At 39.3% G+C, this 25,456-nt stretch overlaps 1 protein-coding gene across 8 annotated transcripts; it reads left to right on the plus strand.

The window, feature by feature from the left end:
* The first annotated feature begins 217 nt into the window (after positions 1 to 217).
* MPHOSPH9 (M-phase phosphoprotein 9) lies at positions 218 to 24,760 on the plus strand. Of its 8 annotated transcripts, none has more exons than XM_046901233.1 (24): positions 218 to 361; positions 2,517 to 2,649; positions 3,340 to 3,490; positions 4,558 to 4,647; positions 6,857 to 7,374; positions 8,147 to 8,270; positions 10,150 to 10,240; positions 11,105 to 11,211; positions 11,628 to 11,753; positions 12,558 to 12,994; positions 13,698 to 13,856; positions 14,920 to 15,007; positions 15,696 to 15,911; positions 16,772 to 16,819; positions 17,173 to 17,237; positions 17,729 to 17,830; positions 18,682 to 18,819; positions 19,268 to 19,443; positions 20,186 to 20,350; positions 20,679 to 20,799; positions 21,583 to 21,686; positions 22,519 to 22,730; positions 23,254 to 23,322; positions 23,843 to 24,760. In XM_046901233.1, the coding sequence occupies exons 2-24, from the start codon at positions 2,543 to 2,545 to the stop codon at positions 23,942 to 23,944; spliced, it is 3,516 nt and encodes a 1,171-aa protein (XP_046757189.1). In that variant the 5' UTR covers positions 218 to 361; positions 2,517 to 2,542; the 3' UTR covers positions 23,945 to 24,760. The 8 variants fall into 8 exon arrangements, 7 of the variants coding, with proteins under 7 accessions (XP_046757189.1, XP_046757190.1, XP_046757196.1 ...); XM_046901234.1 differs by having other exon boundaries at positions 218 to 325; XM_046901235.1 differs by lacking the exon at positions 218 to 361 and adding an exon at positions 572 to 617.
* The last annotated feature ends 696 nt before the right edge of the window (positions 24,761 to 25,456 follow it).

Below are 25,456 nucleotides of genomic sequence, written 5' to 3' on the forward strand. Positions count from 1 at the left end.
AGAGAGTCCTTATGCACGCCCCCACACTCTCTACCAATCAGGCTGTGGGAGCCGTCCGGCGCGTAGCCGCAATAGCCAATGCCCTGGCGGCGACGTGCGTCCTTTCCCGCTCAGCCAATCCGAGCGGAAGGCGCGTCCTGGCGCGCGCACAAGATATCCAATCAGCGTGTGGTCTCTTCGCCGCAGCGCCCCTCCCCGCCCCATCGCGTTCGAAAGTGGGCCGCCAATCGCCGGGGAGGAGGAGGGAGCCGCGCTTGTTTATCGCTGAACGGTTCCCGAGCAAAGCCGCTTCTGGACGCCTTCCGGAGGGCTCCTAGCAATGCGGGTAGGCACCGGATGAGCCCTGAGGGCAGCTGGTGAGGTGAGAGTCCGGCAGCACCGCCGCGCTTGGCTGCATCTCAGTGCCGCGAGGCCGCCTGCACCACGCCGCCCCTTCTTCGCAGAGTGGCAGTGCTTCCAGCCAATCAGAGGCGGCGGCGCCGTCAAACATCCCGGAACGCGAGGGGCAGTAGCCAATGGCAGCGCGGGGGTGGGGTTTCGGCGTGAGGAGAGGCGGAGTGGTGGTGGGGTGGGGGGCCCTCGGCCGTGAGGGGACGGAGCCCGAGGGGCCACGGCGGGTGAGGGTGCGGGGGGGCTCGGGGTCTCAGGGCCTGCGGCGGGGGAGGGGGAGGGAATGGGGCATCGCTGGAGACAATGGGGCACTTATTGGGTGGTGAGAGGGGGTGCAGGACCCTGAGGGGACAGAGAGAGGGGCCACTGTGAGGGGGACGCGGGGGTCCGACGGAGGGCCCGGCAGTAGGCGCTTTGTGCGGAGAGCGGGGCAGGGCCGCGGTGCCCGGGGCTGTGCTGTCATCTGGAGCCACGCTGGTGAGTTAGATGCCTCCCGGCTAACTTAATCCTCCTTCTCCGTGCGGGGGCTTGGCAGAATGAAGGCTTATGCTGTGCTATGGAAACAGTAGGTGACACCTGAGCTGCTTCTCGGCCCTGTTAGAACTCCCTTTATGTTTATATGTATTTACTGCGGGCAGGCTTCTAATGAGGTTATGAAACGAGTTAGTGTCACAGCTAAGGCCCACCCATCTGCTGAGATAGATAGAGCACCCGTGATCTCAGCCTGGGGTGTCTGAGAGAGTCCCCCCCCCCCCCCACCTCAGCTGCACCTCTCTGCATGATAACCTTCATGTCCTCCGTGCTCCTGGCTGTGGCAGAAAGAAGAAATGATGTTTTCCCCTTCACTTCCATATATCCCAGGAAGCTCTGTCAAAGGGATGTGTGTATCTGTGATAACTTCCTTCCACTTCTTGCATTTTAAGCTGTACTCTGAGGAGTTCAAGTAGCAATCTGCCAACAAAGCATTTTACTGTGGCCTGCTTCGCTTTAGCAGTAGAACAGATTAATTGGACAGTTGTCCAGCAGTTTCTTTTTGGTAGAAATGAGTTTTTACGCTTCCAAAGCTATCAGTGTGAGATGTGCTGCTGTACGTACAAATAATGGAAGCTTAAATCCATGAAAGTCAGCAGCGTGTCCTTGTAAACCCCGTAAAGAATGGCTGAGCTTTGAAGGCATTGGGCTGCTGCAAGGCAACGGGGATTTATTCTCTGTATTACCACAGGCTGCTAGGATGACGTTTCTTAATGCCTCCTTTTGTTCTTCTACAAAATGATCATAAGGTTTTTCTGCAGTGTTAGGGCATGGGATGGATTCACTAGGGCACAGGAGATGCTGAAGTAAGCACTGTAGAACAACTGATTAATGTACGTATTTCAGGTTTTTTGTTCTTGATGAACATATGGAAACTGGAGGCATACTTAATGCTGCTATTCTTGTAAACTGCTGCTTGGAGTGCTGCAAGGCCAAAACACAAGTATTTTTTATATGTGTATTTATGATGTGGGATTTGGGTTTTTGCTTAATTGGTTTAAAAAAAAATCTCAAGCAGTTGTAATGCTTTTTGAATTAATGTGATGCAGTAATAATGAAACAAGCGTTCTGTGTGGGGGGGAAAAAAAGAAAAAATGGGCCTAATATCAAGCATGCAACCATCTATGCTCAAATTGAGCAGCTGCAGTCTAGCTCAGTAGTTTTGATTCTGTTTCCTGGGAAGGGCACAGAGCCTCTTCCATGGATTCTAATGGATTGAGAATAGGCCCTTACCTTTTAATTGCGCTCCACAGAAGGCTCAAAAACTGTCTGTGGAGCCCCAGATTTGAAACAAACCCACAAAACCCACACACCTGTGCTCTACCTGCAGTGTTTTGGTTCGGTTCCCCTCCTTATAGCCCTGTCTTGTGTGGTGGGAATCTCCTCTAGACTTGTAAGAATCACAGCAAATGCAGTACTGACTAAATAGCAACCTTAGCAAGCACAGATTGGGGCAAGGGAGAAAAGTTCTTGGAATGCTGCGTGTTCTGGGGTGGTTTGACTGAAAGAACTGCCTCTTCAATCCAATTCTGCAAAGTCATTTTTATTAATTTATTTTTAATAGGAGAGTGATATTTACTTCTTTACGTTTGCAGGGTATAATCATACTTGGATCTAAGATATGGAAAGTCATGATTCGGTGAATGCTGTGCAACAGATCTCTTCATCTTCTGCAGACTCTGATGTCAGCAATACCCACGGCTCTGTTTGTAACTTGAATTGTAACAGGTAGTGATACGATGGAGGAATTCCTAACATTTTTGATATTTTTGCTTTGTGTAGATGGTGTGCTTGCTAACATTGTTACCATGGTGGCACTGCAATATATTTCAGGTTTTTTACAATTGCAGATAAAATGCTTGATGAGAAAAGCCTCATTGAAAGAAGTGCGAAATCATCCTTAAAAACTTATTAACTTCTGTTGCCTCACGTCTCCTTGAGTGGAGGAGTGGGGAAATACTCTTGGCCAAGTTAGAAGGGATTATTCTTTGTAAAGACCGTGTAGTATGTTAAGTCATTTGTAGAATACAGTGCCTTAGAAAAAGGGAATTGTTTTTCCATTCAGTGCCTGAGGTATTTCCACTGAATAAGGAGGTCAAATACAGAGTAGTGGCCCACGTGTCAGATCAGGAGAGGTTCTTTTTGACTTGCTGTAAGAACTGCAAGTTGCTTACCGGTGCAGCTTCTCAAAACGAGGCTGTAGCGCTGAAGTTTGTAACTCACTGTTTCACAGCAGTTTGGCATTTTCTTGAGCATCCTCATTCTTATGAACACATCACTTTTATTTTTCAGCGTGATTAGGATCACAGTGTAAATTAAGCACGTAATTCTTTGATGGTTCTGTAGCGTCATTGTGGCCACTGTGTCAGACAGCTGCCGCAGTAAATAATTGAAGTGTTTTTCCTTGTGTTTCACTAGGAGTCCCTCGGCCAATCCCAGTGGAGTTTCTGGTTACTCAGGGAATACCAGGTCCTCCTTAGTTGCTGCTTCTGTTGAGCTGCTTTCCTCCTACATGCGAGATATTGAGCACAGTGGGAATGCTGACTCTGAAACTGTGAAGAACTGTGAGGTACTTGTTAAGGTTTATTGAAATAGAAATGACTGTATTAATGTATCAGCTCTGCATTTTGGAAGACAGATCTTACAGTGGTAGTGTTTAGCAGTAAGGGATTATGTAAGTGTCCTTTAATGGGGCAAATCCACTTACTATGCTGTGGTCATATAGATGGATTTTGTTGTGACTTTTTGTCTCATGTATGAGTGTTTTGCAGTAACACTACTGGTGCAAATGTTTTCTTTTCAGTGTTAGGATAAGGATTCCAAGTTTTTTGAACTAAAAACTTTAAACCTTTAAAACTGCAGCACTTCAAGCTGAAGTCTGAAGTGATCCTGGAAATGAGTTGATTTTTTTTTTTTCTTCGAAAAATGTCTCTGTTTCCCTTGTATCATTTCTTCATTTAGTTTGTAAAGAGGTGTAGATTATTAGTTTTTCAGAGTAGGAACACAGAAGTAGTTATTTATGTACAGTAAGCTAATTTGCTCAAGCCCTTTTTTACATGTTTTTCCCTCTTTTAATTTATATTTGATCATTATTTTTAGCCTCCGTAGGGAACATCAAGTTTCCACACCACGGGCTTATTCTTGCAGAATTCTTGAGCTTTCTGGCTGTGGTCCAATAAAATGTCTTCTGACAGATGCTTAATTTGGTGCTCTTTAACAGATCCAAGGAAAGAATGTAGATGTCTGTGTCTGTGTTCTCTGTCCTAGGCTTCAACATTACAAAAATTCGGCTGTACTTTCCTGCTGTCTGTTTCTGCTTTTAAGTCATTCAACTTAAGTAGAATAACTCCTTTCTCGTATTGAATTTTTTTTTAATCAAACTTAATGGCAGACACGTACTATCTTTCTGTGTAGAAGGATCTTTTTCTTTCTGTGGATGTGTTATTACCGTCTCCTTTGACTGAGGCAATAGGGGACTGCATGTATTGTGGGGTACACAGCCACAGTGCTGTTGTGAAAAGTTTGTATGATGCCTAGCACAGAAGTATAATATTTCAAAACCATTGTGTAGCTAGAGTGAAAGGTGAGAGGTGCAACATGATCACGCTTTAATTGTTTTACTTTGTGATTAAATAGGCAAGGTGGCTACAGCTGTTGAGACTGGTAGAGAAACAATGCCAGGAACAAATAGTTGCCCAGCAAGAACAGTTCCACCATCAAATCCAAGTAAGTAAAGATTTATTCATGTAGATAGGTTAGGCTGAATGTTTCTTTTTTTTTTTTTCTTCCTTTCCCTACAGTCTGGCCTCTGGCACTTCCCAGCCTTTCCCATGAATGTGCTGGGCCTGTAATTCAGGCTGGTAGTGGATATCTGGATTGCCAGTTTACAGGATGAAAATTTGAGGTAGTCATGGCTAATTAAAAATGTAACTGGTGGGAACCATTTCAGCAGTGAAATTTCTTGGCTTATTTATCTGTCTTCACAAGCATATGATTTTGAATGCCCTCGTGATAACTGGACGTTTTGGGCACAAGCTCTTTTTAGTTACTGTATCATTTTGAATCTTGAGGCAGTGCAGTTTTCTTCTCACCAGAAAATGCGATTTCCTCATCTCGACAATGTATAGCATAGGAAAAAGCATTTGCTGTAATAGCTGAACACCTATTTCACCTTTTAGTTCACCATTCTCCTTTCTGAGAATGAAAATTGTCCCACATGATGGTTCACATTTTTGCAGAAGCATAATTATAAATTAAGCCAGAAGAAATGTGTGTATATATATATATATATATATATATAAGAGACAGCATTGTGTAAATACATAATACTTAATGTCTTCATCATTTTGGTTGCTGTTTTTCCCTCCCCTTCTGCCCTCTACGCTAGTAGTAACCAACAGTTCCTGAAGTGAGTTAACAAGAGGTACTGTCCTTTTATCCTATCTCCTGTTTCTCCCCTTCTGCCTTTTTTTCTTTCCTCTCCCACTCTGTTGGTTTTGTCTCACCAGTGTTTCCTTACCCTGTATTTCTTCCCTCTGAATGTAGTGGTTTGATTCACGTGTTGCTTATGGTAGTCTTGACTAATGTGTTGGCTTTGTTGTTTTTTGTCTTTATTAATAGGAAAGGATACCTCTGGAAGAGTTTAGATTTTGGTATCAGCAGGGACTTAGCAGCTGTGTGAATTACCACACTAAATACAAAGATTAATGACTATAATTTAATTTCAGTTGTATTATAAACCAGATGGAGCTATTCCTAACAAACCAGTATGCAGGTGACCTAGTGGAAAACAGGAAATTCAACACATTCTAATAAGAGTAATAGACAAAATTAATAACCCTTAGTGACAAACATTAAATGTCAGCAGAGAATCTCATCTTTTTTTTTTTTCCCAACAGCTCTTTCTTCCCTTTTTTTTCTCCCTCCCCATCCTTTTTCAATAGAGTTAAATCACAGAATTAAGTCACAAATGGCTGCTGCAGTTGTGACCGAAATCACCAAAAACCTTCATGATGGCAGAAACTTCATCCCTGATTTTCTTTTTTTCATTGAAAGACTGAGCTGAAATTGAGTTGATTGTAATGCAAGTCTGTCAGACATGCCGAGCTTCATTCTGACTAGCATTACATGTGGTTTCTCTGAAATTAAGCCTTTCTTATTATGTTGGCAACTTCCTTGGCAAAGGGCACCGCCATGGACACTGGCACGAAGGCTTTTTGTAGCCCTTGCCAGAAATTTAGTTGTTTCAGTATAACACTGCAGAACTGTAAGCCAAACAACAAAAACCCATACCCACCCCACCATCTAATACACTAAAATAGCTCTGTGTAGGCATTGCACACCAAATAACCTGTTAGATCTCTTCAAGTGATCTCATAGGTTTGCTCCACTCTCAGATGCCAAACCAATCAGTTATTTTGAAGCCAAGTTTTATGTAAATAATCTTACAGAGGTACATTATTCCTATTAGTGTAACAGAGTAATGGTTTATATTTCCATTAAAGCATCCTTGCAATCTTTAAAATTGTAAATCCAAATTATAAATTCTTTTGGACTTAAATTTAGCCGAAGACTTCATCCACTTCTCATGGCATACCCAGATGACTTGTATTTCTTTAGGTGGCTGGTGGATAACTGGTGTTCTAAAGGCATGCAGCCAATATGTGCATGCACTGTTTTTTGCTCTGATAAATGACTGCTGAGAACTGTAATTCACTGCTTGGAACTGGGGGTTGTTACCATTCACCTTTGACTGTTATGCACAGTATGCATATTATCTACTACATGCATGAGATGTCTACTCATTGAAAAATAGGAATTATTTGAAATAAGTACTCCAATTCTTTCACTAGTAACGTGAATTGAAATTACATCAAAATATAAATGTGACTTAGAGCATGATCTCATGGGAATTCTGCCTTTTGTTTTTCTTTAGCTGATTCAGGATGAAATAAGGCAGTTAGTGAAATTGCAGACCAGCAATTGGGGCATTGGCAAGAGCAGGAGTTTGCCTGGGAAGTCTACAGATGCCTTCTTGTCACTAGAAAGTCAAATGGGGATGCATTCTGAAGTCTCTGAAGGAAATGAATGCATTGTCAATCAACTTAGATCTAATGAAATCGAACTTCATCCGAATACATCTGATCCATATCAGGGATGTCTTGCAAATGATGCTTCCATGAATAGTGGGTACGGCACCCTGTCTGCCTCCGAACTGAACACTGGCAGATCTAATGATGTTACCAAGTGCACAGACTGCATGGAGAGCACTTCACAAGGACAGGGTGATGCAGCAGTATTGCAGAGTAATGCAGCTGTGGGCAGCATTCAACATACAAGAGAACTTCTATCAAAACAAATAGAGAACTGTTCGTCAGGAAGGAATGACGCTGTAGGTTTTCCTGCTGAATTTGAACATAAGGTGAATGAAGCTCAGTGCAGGAAAAAAAACAGGTAAGTAGTAAACTTTCCAAATTTGTTAATTTTTTTATACAGTCCCCATTGTTAGTAAGTAAAAACACTTAAGAATTGAATGGAGCATCTTGATGGTAAGAAGAATTAGAAGAAAAATCTGCACAAAAATCCCCCCAAACCCTATGCTTAGTAGACAAATACATTTCTTTAGCTTGACATTTCTAGGTGATGCATATTTGCATGTGTAGTGCTTATCTATTGTTGGCGTGTTTGGGGGAAAATAAAGTCTGCTTCTTACTGTAAATGCAAGCTGAGATGCAGTGTAGATAGGACACTATGCAAACACTTAGAATTTTAGGTGCTGATTACTATCCTTACATGGCATTTTGCTATTGTACCCAGCCTTCTTTGCTAGTTTGTATGCATGCACTGCAGTAGTACTTTGTGAGTTTTCTTACTGTGTGTCTTTTCCTGTTTGGTTGATTTATTTTTAGTTTGTTTGTTCTGCTCTGTTCACATGGACAGCACGTTGTCTGTGAATCCTTGATAGTATTTTGTGAAGATAAAGCTTCCTCATTGTTGGAAGAATGGAGGGTGGTAAAGATGAACTTGTGTTTTGGTAGTATGTCATGAAACAGATCCTGCTTTTAGAGGTTTGGGTTTGAGGGTGTGTTATCTCAACATACAATATAGATTATAATACCATATTTTCTTCTTCCTTTCTATTGAAATTGATTTCTGGAGGGATTATTCCTCCATTACAGAGGGGAATATATATTTATGGTATGTTTGTGTGTTGCTTGTCATCCAGTAAATCTTTAACATCATGGGCACAAAAGTTGAAACAAAACCAACCAAAAAGAGTGAACACAGAAGAAGTACAAGTGAACTCTATGCAAGGAAATGAGCAGGCGAAGAAATCACTGCTTGAGAATGTAAGTCTTTTTTTAAGTTTAGTTTTAATTTTTAATTTTACTCTTGTTGCTCAGATTCTTTTTTTAGAGTTGTGTGTTCTGATTCAGCATATGCTTTCATACTTAGTTTTAAGCATTGGAGTAGCAGCGCTCCCATTCACGTCTAAAGTTCTCGTGGGCAGAGTTTACTCCTTGGGTCATCCTATACTTATTAACGTTGTCATTATTATATTCCTTGCCTTGTTTTTGTCTTAGCTTGTCTTGGTGGCAGATATTATTTCCTTACAGAGATGGTAGTCACATTCTCGACTGAATCTTCAGATGGTGGTAACTTATGGTGCCCCCCCAAGTGAGAGGAGTTCCAGTTTGTTGTATCCCTTCGCCTCTTCTCAGACCATTTCCTTCTATGTGTTCACAAATCTGATTATTTTGGGGATAGAAGTTTAACCACATAAAACATTTCTGACCTTAAAGGATATGATACAGCATAATTGTCCAAACATTCATCGTATGTGTAACTGTGAAGCTCTGGGATTACTTAGAGCATATTAATCATCACAAGACTTTCTCCTTATGCTATTTTAAGGAAATAATTCCTGAAACTGTGAATGGCTCCACCTACAAGAGAATAGGAGAACTAGAAAATATGAATCATTTGCTCAAGGCAGGGTATGTTTTTGTTCCTGTGGTCACTTTGAGGGTGATCCAGAAAGGGTAAGAGTAGCTGTTTAGATTTGCTCTTTCTAGTCTGCTTCAATTGTCAGTGGAAATGTGACGTTCCTCTAAGGGGATATTTCAAACCAAGAGTCTAATTACTGCTGTGGATTGTCTCTTTTTTTCCCTCTTGGCTTCAGGAGGGTGCCTGAGGAAATCAGTGCCAGAAACTCAGATCTCGAATAAACCTCTATCTTTTTGTTCCTTTGAAGGGGAAGCAATTGAATTCTTACATTTTTCCTTTTTCCCTCCTTAGGCAAAGGAGAATACCTAAATAAAAACATTAAAAGGGATGAAATAGCCTTGAGGTGAAAATCTACTTCATGGAAAATGATGAAAAGCTTTAGGCTTTTTTTTTAATGTACTTAATTTCATTAACTCAGTGGTTACAGTCCTACTTTAGTTCTCTGAGCTGTATGAGTTTGCCAAGTTGCATGTCTTCGAAGCTGCTGTGATGGAGCAAAAAGCCCTAGGTAGGGTAGAGAAGAGCAACGTGAGATGAGCATTTCAAAGCAAGGTACCATTAGTCAGTTGCTCTTGTATCAGCACATAATGGCAATGATGTTTCTTCCTTGGACCACTGAAGAGGAGAATTGTCGCAAATTTTAAGTTACGTGTATTTTTTTTCCATGTATTGCTCCCAATTTTGTCAAAATTGCTTCTATAATTGTCTGGGGAGACTGCTTAGAAAGTCTGGAGTGAAGGGAAGGAGAATATGCACTATGTTAGGGGGGATGAAGTATCTTGTCTATCTATGATGATAGGCAATATTTGATTTGTGGTAGGTGGAGTCATAGCAGCTGACTGTAAGAAATTCCAGTCTTAGGATGAGGACAGAGTAACACTTTATTGATAAGTCATCCCTTAATGTGCCTCTTGGGGAGCAGGGAGGTTGAGATGTGTTCTTGTGTAACACTTCAACTCAGGAATGCTCTGAAGTGGCCTGGCATGTGAATTGGAAAATATCAGTATTATTGAATTACATGGCTTAGCTTGGTTCCCCTTTTGGTGGCGACTGCCCCGAATACAAATTGTATAGGTTAGGATTATGATGCATAATTAAATGTAATCCTATTTTTAAAATGATTTAACAACATTTACATTCAGTTTTTTTAGTTATACCCTTTTTTGTTTTTTCCTTGCTGTGCAGTTTTTGTTATAAACTTGTTTTTCCTTTCTATTTTAGACAGACTCTGCCAATGTTGCTTTGCCACCTTATGCTTTTTACCTCAATCAGCCAACTGAAAGCCCAAATTCTGTAGTATCTGAAGCATCAGGTATAGTCAATATCTTGTACTTGAAATTCCTTTTCTGTTGAATTCTTTGTTTTTAGAACTCTCACTGGAGCACACCTCCAATAGCTGTGGGGAGCTAAGGAATGTATGAGCACTGAGACGCTGATAATTTTTAGTGCAGTATAATTCTGCTGCTCTTAGTCTTGTTTCAAACTGTGCATTGCTGCTGGCAGATTTGGGACATGGAAGAAAAAAATTGTTCCAACTCCTCAGTGTTCCAAGGCTGAGTTTTGTATTTAACACACTTTTGTAACATAACTCTTGTTGAAGTCATGGTGGGAGACAAAATGATCTTTTAAGATATTAGTATCATTTGTTTATCTATCACAGGAATGCATGATAATAGAAGCAGAATTCCTGTAAGCCAAGGGCGTGATTCAATAGCTGTGAATAAACACAGTCTCTCGGTCCTGGTAGGCTGTCTCTTTGTGTGCTATGGAGTGTGGTTGAGCACCAAACAGAAGAGTTTGTAACATCAAATGTCTGTCTAGAATTATTCCTTGGGTAATGTGAATTTTAAGTGCTATGCAGGAACTGTTAGAAATATGGCAGTTTGTGGTAAATGAGGATAAAACTTGAATGCCCAAGAGTATATCCATGTATTTTCACAAATTTATACCTTAGCTTAGTGATGCTGTGTGATATAATACTGATTATGTATATTGCTTCTGTTTTGGTTTGAGACTTCTGTAACTTCTGCTAACGAATACTTCATAAAATCATTAAGCAATGGATGCAAATAACTAGTACTTCATGGCAGGGTAACATCCTACTAATGCTTTTTGGGATTCCTGATCTGTGAGCTTGAAATCAGTAACTTTTTTCCCCAATGATTCTTTTCATCAGGACTTTCATACTGGAAACTGGATGTGAAGGACATGTACCGCTCTTTACCTGAGGACTTCAGAAGCGATTTCGCTGATGTTTTCTCCACTAAAGTATCACCAGATCAGGTAAACTTTGCACGTGTTTTAGGAGTTGTCTTACATTTGTTTGTCATCTTTGCTCTTTTCTACAGTGGAATCAGCCTTCCTAAAGTGAAGTTCTCTGTGAAACCCCCTTTGTTTTCCCACTGTCTCATATTCTGTTCCTTCATTATTCATTTTCCCCAGCTACCTTCACTTAAAATTTACTGATCTTCTTTTATCTAAAAGAAATGGTGTAAGATACAAACAGAGACTGACTAGTATATTAAAGGCATATTTGCCTCATTAGAAACAGTATTTAAATTAGATGCAGTGGATAGAGCCTGTCTCCATTCTGAGCTGTTTCGTTAGCTCCCCCCCCCCGCCCCCCCAAGATTACTTACTTAAATGGGGATAGAGGACTGTGTTCAGAAAGACTGATGTACAAATTTTGCCTGTTTAAGTTGTCTTCTGCTGATGAAATGAAGCCATCATCACTGAAGGATATTTATCATAAAAGACAAAGAGAAAACAACCAGCTGCTAGACATGAATTTTATGCCTTCTTCTCAGACAAGTCACCCACCAGAGGTAATGTTATTCTCTATATTTCACATCTCAGTTTGAAGATAAGGTAGGTTATGGCTGCTTTCCCATTAATTGGCACCTGCTGCCACCTCCAGTGTTATGCTGGAACAGCAATTTTTGCAGCTGTATGATGAACGAGATTGGGAAATGATCCAGCTGAAAAGATCCTCTAAGAATACTGTGGATGAACAAGCACCTTTGCAGCACAACCTTGAAGATGGTGCAAGGGCAGATCTGCCAAAGCTGATGAAATGCACCTGCAACTGCAGCTGCAGAAGCAGGGTTTTCTTACTGCTACCTACAAGACAAGTTCATTCTACCCATAAAACTGAATATACATAGCCTGTAGAACTATTCTTTAAGAAACCTATTTCTATACCCACTTCCAGGATATTGTCTTCAGTCTTTGTTTGCATGTGTGGCTGTCTTGTTTATGTAATCCATGAAGCAATTTTAGTAACTGTATAAAGTTATTGTTTCAGCCTGCAAACAGACATCCTAATTCTTTTATACCTAGAACTGAAATTTTGGAAGTTTTCTGGACAGCTACAGATGCTAGATGTGTCTTTTGTTCCTGAGTTTCCAATAGCAATAAGTTGCAGACTTGAGTATGTATGCCATATTCTAAGCCATTACACATCTCCTCTGCAGTTGCTTGTCAATATCAAATAATTGTAGTAATGTTCAATATAATTCCTGCAATATATTACGTGGATGAGTAATGCCTTCAGAGTAAATCCATTTGCAAGAACAAAAGTTAAAACATTTGGGTTTTTTTTTTTTTTAGCATTATAACTTATTTCCTAGATCTTGACATTGGACCCAACCCTGCATATGAAACCAGGTCAACAGAATCCAGGACATTGTTTTTTCAATATTCCTGAAGAGAGTACTCCTTTTTCTCCAGACTCTATGGCAGATCCTGGATTTTCGAGTCATTGTGACACAGACTCATTTTCACAGACAAGCAGTTTGTCTCAGTTTGATGATTCTCCAAAGCATCCTCCCAGCAGCAGAGCTGTGCATTTGGACTTCTGGAAAAATCATCCAATCCAAAATGAAGACAAGGCCAGCTCTCCCTTTCCAGTGGCATATGCTGATGCTAGCAGTGACATTTTAGTAAACACCGAGGAGGAAGAAACACTGACTCTGACTCCATCCTCTGTTACTCGCTGTGGTGACAATAGTTTACCAGACCACGGTCTTTCAGTGACGTCTGCTGAGGATCCTGTGGTAATGTCAAAGTAAGTTCTTGTTTTGTTTGTTCTCCTTTTTAAAAAGTCGAGTTCAAAGCTTAGAACACAGCTGTGTGTTGCTCACCCCCCCTCCCCCACATCCCCTTTCTCCCTGAAGTAGAGGGAGTTAGCTCCATGCATTTTCTGTTTTAATGCCTTTATTAGTTCTGTTTATATATAAAAGTAAAAAATACATGCTCGTTCCTCAGGCTGTATGAGGGAGTTAATTTAGGTAGAGAATTTCAAATTTCTGTGTTGAATCTGGTTTTGACTGTGTTTAGAGTCAAATGGCAAGAGAAGCACAGAATTACTATGCTTAGGAAAAACAAATACCAATCAGTACTGAAGCTACTGATTTGCATACAGACGAGCAGATACAGTATATCTGTTCAAGGGCTTATGCAGTGGGTCATGGTTTTAAGGCAGTTAATTTGTGAATTTGCATATTAAATTTTACGCACATATTTGCTAGAGAGTAGAAGAGGAGAGAAGACAGACTCGAGCTTTGTATTATGAATGTGAATACTTCTGTGCAAGCCTTAGCTGCCTGTGCCACTGCTTTAGATGACTAAGCTTTCTTTGCTTTAATGTGACAGTGGCAAAGCTCTGTAAGACATATTTGTGTGCTGTGTTTGTCTGAATGAATACGGCTGGCAGCAAATGGCTGTGCTGATAGCTGGAAACTTGTTTTTGTTCTTATTTTTGAATATAGGATTAGGCAGAACTTGAGGGAAAAACATGCTCGACACATAGCTGATCTACGAGCTTACTATGATGCTGAGATACATAGCTTAAAACAGCAGCTAGAGGCAAGCCATAAAGCTGCTGCTTCTGAAGACCTGAAGGAAATCAATCAAAATCTTGCTGACAGGTACTGTTTCTTCTGCCTCTGTTTCAGGATATTATTTCTACCTTAAAAGCTATGTATGCTTGTTTAGAATATCTTGAAGTGTTTGTTGTCCCTCAGTTCTGAATGTGTCATGCATTTGTGATACTAATATTTTACTATTAAACATACGTTTTATGTTACTTCATGCATCAGTTCAGGATTAGTTTAAAATTATAATTAAGGCAGCAAGTGTGATGTTTTGACCACAGGCTTTGTTGGACCTGACTTCTGCTGAAGGCAGGACAAGTTTTGCTTAACAAAAGCTGGCAGGCTGAGGTAGTCATAAACAATTTGTAATGGAAGGATCAGTGTTGTGAGATGGTGTTTGCCTGTCATGCTGGTGAGCATCGCAAGTCTTCATCTTTCTTACAGGGAAAGTCTTAAACTCACTGGTAGTTTTATAAAGGCAGTTTGCCAGGCAGTGCTCCTTGACCCAATATTACTACTGGAGGCTGTGTGCCTCACCTGTACATTCTGTTTGGTGTAGCCTGAGTGATTACTGCAGAAGTTCAATGTGATTTTGTATGATTATTGCCAGCCAAAATATTTATTAGACATTCAGACAGTTAAAATACTTCACAAAATTTATGGCCTTCAGAATAATTGAAAAAGCTTGTGGGTAGCTGGGACTCTTTTGTACTCATCTTCTAGCACTAGTGGGTTCCATCTATTAAAAGTGACTTCTGAGCAGCCATTTAGCGAGTTACAAGAAGCTTGTGATATGATTTCAGTCATTAATTATCACACAGCGTCGTCAATTAGCTCAAGTGGAAGTGGTGCCTCTCAGCTGCTTTTGGCTATGGAGCTCAGAGCCATCTGGAGTCTCTGCACGTGTGCCCAGTGTGCTGCTTGCCTGGCACAGCACCACAGCCCTCCTCTGCAGAGGTGCTGGGTGCTCATGGCAATGGCTGGGTTCTGTGGTCGGAGCTTACAGGCCAGGCACCAGAAGTAGTGGGGATGCTTGAGGAAAGTAAGGCAGCTCTAAAATGTGGTTTTATTGTTTGAAAACTTCAAGAAATCACAGAAATCTTTATCTTCCAAATAGGTGTGACCAGCTAGATGCAGCTCTGAATGAAGCGAGTGCTCGCATAAAAACCCTCGAAAATAAGAATAGTATGCTAGAAAAGCAAGTGGTAAGTATGTGTTCCTGGTGACATATATTAATTCAAGTTGCTTTTTAACTAGAAGGGTAAGGAAATGCACCTGTTCATTGTTAGGCTGATCTGTGTTCCTGTATCTCTGTAGTGCGATCAGCCAGTATGTTACACGGATGGCTTTCCTAGCTGTGTTTCTTAATACTCCTTACTTGATTGCATATAGGCAAACATGATTATGATTCCTTTCCAGAAGCCAAAGGCAGTTTGATAGTAAAATACAGTCTGATAATCACTCTAAAACAGAATTAATAATAATAATGTCTGATTATTTCCTTTTTGATTACTCATTAAAGCTTAAAAACAAACCCCTTCTGCACTGGGGCAAAAGTATTATTTGTGTAAGTATACCTCTCAAGTCCTCCTAGCTAGGTCAGGGCCACTTTGTTTATGACTGAGTAGTTAAATCTGTTGGTCAAAGAGCAGGATGTTGTGTCCTGTTCTGATGGAAGTTAGATGCACGGAGAGTAATCTGTTCCACCTCTTAAACATCTTTCTATGTTGGGAAGCATAGTCTTCATTTCATTTCCTTCTATATAACAAAATGAGCAATATCTCACGTTGTTCACCAGCAGATGTATCCTTTTGTTCTACTTAGATGATTTCAGAGTCAGACATCGAATTCTGCTAGGTAAGCACTTCAATTAATCTTGCTTTTCTTCTTCAGGCAGATTGGAGAGAACGCTTTTATGGAGTTAGTAATACCTCCAAAGTTCTGCAAGAACGTATTGAAGAGATGCGAACAAGCAATAAAGAGAAGGATAATACCATCAGTAGGCTAAAGTCAAGGCTTAAAGAACTAGAGGAAGCATTTGAAAAAGCTTATAAATTATCTGATAATAAAAATACAAGGTTAAAAGAAGAAAATAAGATGTTTCAAAATGTAAGTTTAAAAAAAACTGTGTTTACAGCTAGATTGCATCTAACGAATGCAGCATGTCCGGGGGTGTTTTGTAATGCTACTCAGAATGTAACCCTGGCAAGTCTTAATGCTCATCTGAGAGAGCAGAAATACTTGGTTGACTGCTTCGTAGGCGACCCATTAGGTGATGCTACAGGTTTGATGAGTATTTTTAAACAATTAAAGCAGCAATTATGTACTTGATGTGATAACATTTGCTGTAGTCTTTCTTAGGTATTTTATTACTTTACTTTATGTACTGTTAGTTTATCTGAATTTTAGAGGTACTATAGGAAAGTTATTTTAGAATAAGTTATTTTTTATCTTTCTAATGAGCTGAATTCCTTTCAGAAGTCAGCACAACTTACTCAAGTTGTTAATTTTATGTATAATCTTAGTCTGAATTGAAATAATTGTTCCTCTGATTCTTTAGTACTGACTTTACAGAATGTTTAAACTGGTTTGATTTGGAAAAAAATGGTTATTAAGTGAAAAAGATGTTTGTTGTGCAAACTTTTTTTTTCTTTTTACCGTTTTACCAATTAAAATTTCAAAATACTAAGTCAGCCTCAGAGCCAGTGATTAATTCTGCTGGGTTGTTCAGCTTCATCAGTTTCCAGTTCTTTAACGATAACTCATTTGACAATTATAAATATTTTAGTAGCTCCTGTCCTCTATTCTGAATAAAAGATACTAGAATGGAACAAATAATATTAAAATACGCTCTGTATACCCCATAATGCTTATGCATGCATTAGACAAGGAATTCAGATGGTTTTACAGCACCCAACAAAAATGTTGGTTCTGTTTACTCTCCTCATGGTTTGTTGTTGTTGTTGTAGCTTTTAGGAGAATATGATTCCCTTGGAAAAGAACACGAAAGGGTAAAGGTAAGTCTGCACTGATTACTTTAAAAAAAAAGCAAGCAGGTAAAGATCTGTCATAATATGCCATAGAATGAACTGAATTAAGTATTTAGGAAAAGATCAAACTTGCACTTGTTTTTGCTGGAAGCTTCTGGCTGCTTCTTCAGAGCCCCTGCAAAGGGAAGAAGAGGGAGTTTCAAATGTATTACGTTCCAGTCGTAGACAGCCAAAACACTGTGAACTCAAAGACATTTAGTGTAACTTCAAATAGAAAGGCATGTTTAATGTATTATTTTTATGATTGAAGTTACTTTTTTCTTCTGTATACATTGGTGTAGTTTCCAGACTTGTTCCTTTTTTACCTGTGTACTTTGTAGGATACGTTAAATGCAACTGAAAACAAACTGCTTGATGCAAACACCCAGATATCCGACTTGAAAAGGTAAATGTGGATGTCTTACTGCTACTTTAAAAACATGAAATACAGGCTGTGGCCCAAATGTTTACTCTTAGATTGTAAAGGCTGTAGATTTGCAATTTTAGTTGCATGGTGTGAAGCATTTCATGTTGTTTTGTGCTACTTTGCACATACTGTAAGAATCTTGTTATTTGTAAGAAATGTGTTCTTTCTGAATTGCTAATCTCAGCCTCTTCCAGTGGGAGTTGCCTCCCCTCTGTTGTCAGCCAGCTAGTCCAGCCAGTCTTCTGCTCGAGCTTTTGCTACTGCAGTTGTCATCTTCTTTCTAGCTAGGTTACCTAACTTATTCAGCTTAGAATTCAAGTGCATATTTATATATGTATTTATGGATACATAGAAATTAGTTACTCTTGTTCTTCTGCTCCGCTCAGAATATCTGAATAAAAAATGAGTAAGCTCCAGGTAATATGGCTTTTAAATAATCTTATTTTGCATCTTTGCTGTTTCTACATTAGGACAATTTCAAAACTCGAAGCTCAGCTCAAGCAGGTAGAGCATGAAAATATGTTGAAACTGCGTCATATTACTGAAAGTCGTCTAAGAACCTCTTGTGCCAAGTAAGTGAATATACCTATAATATGAAAATGGGTCATGTGCCCTGCAGTGTTTTTAATGTCCTTTGGCTAAACATGGTTCAGGATGTCAGTCCATGGGCTAAACTGAATTAAAGACATGTGATGTAGTCCAGAGACTTCATATGCCAATAAATGATTTGAAGAATAACAAACGGTTAGTGTGTGATTTGGCAGGCTGTCTCTAGTCTTTCTGCATGCATTTGCTGGGTCTCAGTTGCTCAGCTGATTAGAGCTCAGCAAAAATCGTTTTTAAAGAAATCAAATGATCCAATTAGACAGAAGAGGTTTTCTTTGTACCTTTGTCTTTGATTTTGAAATGCCAATTATTACTTTCTGTTTTTCTAAATATAATTTGTACAGGTATGCTGACAGTAGTATGGAAGTCCAGTTAAAATGCATGGTGTAGTTTGGATTGTGAATTTGTTACGAAAATCAGAAGTTGATCTCTCTTCTGTTCTGGTGCTGCTATGTCTTAAAGACCCGAATAGCTTTGTCCCCCTTTGTTTTTGGTACTAAGCTATGACCTCTTGGGTGTCTGTCCCACATCAGCACTGACACTGTCAAATATAAAATGATAAAGTAATGTGTTTCATAGATGTTAATGGGCATATATCGAGCAGTAGTATTTTGACCAATGTAACTTCACTAGTAGTTACTGACAAGCACAGATTTCTGCTCAGAGCTATTGTAGTATTTATGAACTAGATTCCTCTGTGGTGAGGGAGAGAGGAGAGGGGAGAGGGAAACAAAACCAACAAAAACTCGTATTTCATTAAAAAAAAATATATAAAAAATATATATTTTCAAAACTTAGAATTTTTTTGCTTCCACAGCAAGTTGGCAGCTCCTGATGTCAGCAGGCGAAAGTGGTTGATACCAGGAGCAGAGTATTCAATCTTCACTGGCCAGCCTCTGGAAGTCCAAGAAAGTCCCAAAGATAACAGACTAGAAGAAGCCTATATTCCTTCCAGGTGAGCTGGTTTCCTGCAGTCTCCACTGTGATGTAAGGCTGAACATTTCTTAAACATAATTTTATTCAAATTGACCAGACTCATTTCCAGATTCTGAAGATGTTAAGTTGTAAAAAATATCTCAATGTTGTAGATGCTATTCCTTAAAAACAAAACAACATCCTTTCTAGTACGAAGGAACCTAGTACTAAGGAAACAGCAGTAGCTTTCAGTATGTATTTAGTTAGAATGTCAGATCACCAAACTTATACTTAGGATTCTTGGATTCACTGTAACACAGTCCTCTGAGGTTCCTGGCTGAAATTAAGACCAACTCTAAAAATCTTGCTTTGGCAGCTATAAACTCAAAATTAATTTTTCTTTTCTTTTTATTTTATTTGTTAGTTTGCATTTGGATAGCTGACATAAAGCTGAAAAACTTGATCTCTCCCCCTGCTCATTCTTTAAGGTACCATTCTCCTCCTGAAAAAGACTCCTCACAAGAAGACTCTTCACCAAACACAGTTGAAAAGAAGGACAATGAGATGTCAGAAGCACCAATTATAAAAGCCTTTAAAGAACTTGAAGAAATAAAAGCTTTTAAAGATTGGGGTACACAGACAGAAAAAGATGACGCAACAACCAGTAATTGTTTATTTTTATATTCTCAGACTTGTCGTGGCATGTATCTTGGTTTCATTGTTCTCAGCATTAAGGCCTCCAAACTTCAGTGATGGCATAAAATACATACCTTTTTTTTTTTTTTTTAAGCATTCAGATTTCTGGAGTCTTCCTAAGAAGATTCAAAATGATGTAGCTAAGTGACTTGTTTAAAATAGAGGGAATGCAGCAGTTGCTGTTAGGTTGATGTTCTCTTTCTAAGAATATCTCAGTATTTATAAACAGTTAAGGGAGTCTTAACAAAGTTCTGGCTGGCTGTAAATCCATTTTTTTTGTTCTTGTGCTGTATCAGAATGTTATTATGAGTACTGACATGTGCATTGTGGAACTACACTGAACCATTCTAATAATGCTGTTTTGGGAAGCCTTGTAACTGGAAAACATTGTCTTTTGTAAACACTTGTTTTGGTTGAAGCAGGTACACCAGCCTTCTTAGCCAGAAGGTGCTGCTGTGCAGCTTTCCATTGTCTGTTCATTTAAACAATTATTTAACATCATTTGTCCCTTACATGCTGCAAAACGGCCTCGTTGATAAGTTAGTTGAACTATCTGCTTCATGGAAACGATGAGCTGAAGTGAGTCTTCAGCAAAGCAGCACAAACGTGTTTGCATGAGGCAGTCTTGGGTGTGGTTGTTGTGAAAGCTGAGTGCAGGAGAATGGTTGTGGTTTCTTGTATCAAAGAATAACTCTATCGTTTTGAATTAGAAACATCAAGTCGACGTCAAACCGTTGGCTTTGTTGAGACTGCTGTTGTTGCCAACCGATCCCCAGAGAAAGGTAGAGACCAACAGAGACCCAAACGATACAGCTCCCCCTCTGGCCAGAGGTCTTCGTCTCTTCCTCCATCAAACAGGAAATCGAATACTCCAAGTAAGTGCTTTTCTGAAGTTTAGTTTGCATTGCACAGAAAGAACATGCAAGTAAGGGTATGTAAATAATGGGAGTCTGTTCTAGAAGAAAAACAGTGAAAGGTATGATGTCTGTTTTAATCTAATAGATAATAAGGGGGGGGGGAACTCCCCTAAAATCATAGAAAGCATTAAAATCTCACTTTTGTGTCATGATGTACTTTTCATATAATTCAAATAAACATGCAGACACTTTGAAAAGCATTCTTTAAATATGTAAGCATCACATAAGTGGGAGATACTGCACAGGGAGAAATTTCAGGTACTTAAACACACTTTGTCTCTCACAGCAAGGCGAGAGATCATGTTGGCGCCAGTGTCTGTGACATACAGCCCTAAACGGTCTCCAAAAGAAAACCTCTCTCCTGGATTTAGCCATTTACTTAGCAAAAATGAAAACACAGTGACAAGGTATGGATTTTGCAAATACAGTTGTGTTCTGACAATTGTAATAGCAGCAGTATGTTTATGCAGGTTTAAGACTGTTCCTGCTGTTTCTTGGTCCCCTAGAAAGTAATGGGAAATGTGAATCACCTGAAAATTTCTATAGATAAAGCAAAGTTTTACTTTTTAAAACATGGCAAGGAAAAATCTGGCATCATTTCTCTTATTTAGAGCTTACTGAGGCGAGATGTTGTGTTTGCTGTTTGTGACATTGATCAGTGACAAAAACAGTAGAACAATTTTGTGGAGTAAGTCTGTATTCACACACAGCTTATCAGGGAATGTAAATCAGTGCTGAAAATAGTATCTAGTTACGGCATTTGTAAGCATGTTAGAAGATGTACCAGCTTAATTTTCTGGTAACTGAAACGAGGTAACTATGGTTTCTATAGAGATCTTTGCTTGGGAAGGCATGCAGTTTCAGGGAGTGTGCTTAGTTGTAAGATTAAAGTGTGTGACAAAGAAGAAATGTGTAGCACCACTTTGGTTCTTGAGGGCCACTGTGTGGGCTTCTCAGTGTGTTTGGGAGGGGTGGCTTGGCCTCTTCCAGGAGAAAGTCACAAGAATGTACAAAGAGGAGTACAGCAGGGGATGGTGCCATTAGCATTATTCAGAAGACCTGGAATTCCTTTGGAGTAGAAATTGTTTTATAAATAACTTATTTAGCCAAAACAGGGAAAGATGGGAAATACTATGTCAGCTGATAAACTATTTCTAGCAATTAATTGTTGTGTGCTGCTTGTCCTGTAGATTTGATATACTTCTAGATGACCTGGAAACTGGTCCTGCATCTACTTTACAGCATAGTAATCCAAGAAAAAAGCTCCAGTTTCTTTCACTCGATGATACGGAAGGTAATCAGTCCCCCAAAGGAGGGGAAAACTGTCCCTTGTAATTTTTGTTAAGTTTATAAAATGTACTTTAATCTCCCAGATGAAACAATTTTTACTGCAACATGGAAAGCTGGCACATTGTTCTGTGGAGTCCAATTTCTGAAAATCATCTGTATCTTGTCTCATTACTGTAAATTGAGAAATACTATTCATACACTTAATTTTTATGTATCTGTGTGTGTGCACAAACACAATAGAAAAACAAAAATAATTGAATTGAGAAAGAAGGGCAATATATTCTCCTGTGTTTAACTCAGTTATACAATGCATATCTCACAGGGGCCTGTATTAAGATGTGCATACTCAGTCAAACTAATAAAATTCCTGTCTGTAATGCAATGTTTAGCAATAGAAAGAGTAAATATAATAAAGCCAGTTGTTCAAGATTTTTTTCCCCACAATGATTGAACCAAATCTTTCTCACTTCTGTCATTCTTGTCACAATGTTCTGCTTTTGCTTTTATTAATGTATTTATTTAGACTAGTGTTTTCATGACAACTAGCCTACAAGGTGATATTTAGAAACGTTGTACCAGTGAAAGTCATCCTTAATGAGCACGCTATGTGAGGCTGTTAACCAAAAAATATGCTGTGTTAAAAAGATGACTTGAAAGATGACCCATTCGAGTGTTATGCATTCTTCTGGGAAAAGTGCTTAAGGGAAACTAACGAGGCTTTGCTGCTCACTGTCCTCAGTTCATATAGTGCTGCTTTCCTTGTTTCTTTTTCTGTCTTAAGTAATAATTTAATAGGCAATTACAAAACAAATAAAAGGAATGTTGTTTTTTGATAGGAAGGCAGCGTTCAGGTGTCAGACACAGCTCCTGTGCTGAATCTGTCAGTACTGGAATGAAGAAAGCAACAGCTTGGGACGAGAGGAGCGGAGCACAGAACTGTGAACCAATGCTATCACCTTGTGAGGGGGACTTCCCATACACACCAAGGATTCAGACTCTGGCTGAAACAGAGAGGCTTTTCGATGAGCTGACTCAAGAAAAGCAACAGGCAAAAATAATGTTTATTTTAAAGTTGTGACTGTGCACAGTTATTGCATGGGAGGTGAATGGTGCAGTTGTATGCCTGCACAGCGCGTGACTGAAGTTCACATCTGATTTCCAGTGTTAACATAGGAATGTGGCATTACCATTCCTGTTCTACCTCTGAAACTAGAGCCTTTTCCTGTCCCTAACGTTGTAAAGGAGGATCACTTTAACATAAGCACACTGTGGATGGAAAGGTTGGAGTAAATTTACTTTCTTCCTAAATGGACAATGTCTATAAATCAGTCTTTCAAACAACAAAGGTTATTTTTGTTCTCTTCAAATTGATCCATGAGAACAGCTGCTCATATATATTAATTTTGTATTTGAGTGGCATAGTATCGTGGTAACAAAAGTTAGTGTTCAAGAACAATGTTGGGCATGTATCTGTTATCTATACTCCTCACCTCTTGCTCTGTAAGAGCAGTTAGGAAGGCTTTTTGGCACTTGAAACTGTCATTTACAGCTGAAGTATTTTCTGTTACTAGATTGAGGCTGCTCTGAGTCGAATACCTTGTTCTGGTGGAAGAATGACCTTGCAAGCAAGACTAAATCAGGTGAAAAAGCTTCTACGAACTGCTCTCTTCAGTTGCTCCTCTAGAATCTGAGTTTACGTAGTTTAGACGAAAGTTTAAGTTTTGAAACGGGTATGAATACAATGACTGCAAGAATTTTACAACACCACTGAGTGTTGTTCCTTTCTGAACATGGCTGAAGTTTGAGTCTGCATGAAAGTAGGCTCTGGACTTCATAGTATTGAAAGATAACAGGAAATCTACCTCAGTATAATCATATACAGATATATATATTTCTATCTATATCATACTGTTGTTGATCTGAGTCTTGAAAGCCCATGACAAAAAAAAAAAGCCAATAACCCACAAATGCATCCACATACATAATCAGAAGTCTACAGGTCTGGCTCTTGGTTTTGGGTGCTAAGGGAATACATTGGGAAGGGTACCAGCTGACTATAGGAATAATAGCATTTTCTTTCTACAATGAATATCATTGGATTTTGGTGTATGTTATTAAATCTTTTTTTTTTTCCCCTTTCTGTTAACTGTTTCCTTTTAGGAAGCCCTGGAAGATCGCTTGGAAAGGATTAGCAGAGATTTGGGATTGATACGCATGACCCTGAAAAGATTCCATGTTTTACGTACCTCTGCAAATCTCTGACAATTCTCTTGAATTCCAATATGCTTTTTTTTTTTTGCACTAATATATAATGATGCACTTGGTAAATGCAAATGTTTTGTATTTTTATAAACCCCCAATAGTAGTTTTACAACCACATTACCCTTTACACGCAGCAATATTTTGTACTTCAAACAGCCACCTATATTTTAAACATATTTTTGTTACACTTGAGAAAGCAATGTTTATCCTGTATTGTAATATTTTTAGAAATATTAATTATTTTTAAATAGTGATACTCAATTTATAATAAGAAACTAAAAGGCAGCTTGTTTTCTGAGAGTGATTGTGTTTTGCACTTGTTTTCGTCACCATTTTATAAATGTCTATGGCATGTTGTAAATACTAGCTAATAGGAAGTCTTGACTTTTAATACAAAATGCAACATGAGTTGGTGGTGTTAGACAACTACTGTCACATAGCAAATCCTTTTCATTTACATCTCATGGGTATTTGTCATGGTGACCAAACTACAAGCAATAGTAGTGCTTTGATGCCATTAGGGCCAGGATTCATGCAGCTGACAGCAGCCAGCTTTCCTCCCAGCGAGCTCAGCTGCAGCTGGCACTGCAGGACAGCAGCTCGCTCACTCAAGTTGCTGCTTTAACATCAGGGTGGGTTTTGTGCCATGCCAGTGTTCAGAGCACACACTTCCAAGTGAAATTTGAGCTGTCTTTGTGAACAAGAAGTGTTTTTCTTGGTGAAAAATATATATTTGCTCGTTGGCATATTGTTGAGTTACTGTTCAACATCGATATTTTAGTTTGTATTTTGATATTAAATAAATGTTTAATTAGATTCTTTCTCCCAGCCCAAGAGCAATAATAGGATCTGGGATATTACATCAGCAATAATGTAGGTTTTAATCATATTGTGTGTTTCAAGTTCTGTCCTTGTTCCAAATGTTTAGCCACTAATGATGTGATTATTTTGCAGTGGGAAGGCCAGAATAGCCATGGTGAAGGAAGCTTGTGAGGCTCTGATTCTAATTCGAGAGTGCTGTTTTTTAAAGATATTTAATGAAGAACTGCCCTACATTAATGCACAGTACTTTTTTCTTCGGAAAAGCTTTATTTATTTATCGAGTGCTTTGTGCATCTCCTCTTGCCCTGTGGGTTGATTTGATGCAAGATCAGAGAAGTCAGGGCTCCAAGTTACTCATTTTCCCTCCTGCTCTACAGTGTTGAAATGGGGCCTGAATGCTTGGCACTGACTTGCTTGGATATACTTCCAGCCTATACTAGCAGATGCTTAATTTTGTTGGTATTTCATATTCTTACTTGAGGAGGAAAAAAAAGAGAAAAGCTTCTTTACTTCCCCATGCAACTCCACTATTCAGCTGAGGACGTTTCTTTCCACCACTTTGAATTATGAACAGGTAGAGTGTAAAAGTACCATTTTAAAGCATCGTTGAGCCCGCAGGGTTTCTTGCAAGGCATCCATCAGCACCAAACTTCACGTGGCTCCATTTAATGGCCTTGTTTTCTTTCATCA

The sequence above is a fragment of the Gallus gallus genome, chromosome 15 (assembly GCF_016699485.2).
Source record: "Gallus gallus isolate bGalGal1 chromosome 15, bGalGal1.mat.broiler.GRCg7b, whole genome shotgun sequence".
Taxonomy (NCBI): domain Eukaryota; kingdom Metazoa; phylum Chordata; class Aves; order Galliformes; family Phasianidae; genus Gallus; species Gallus gallus.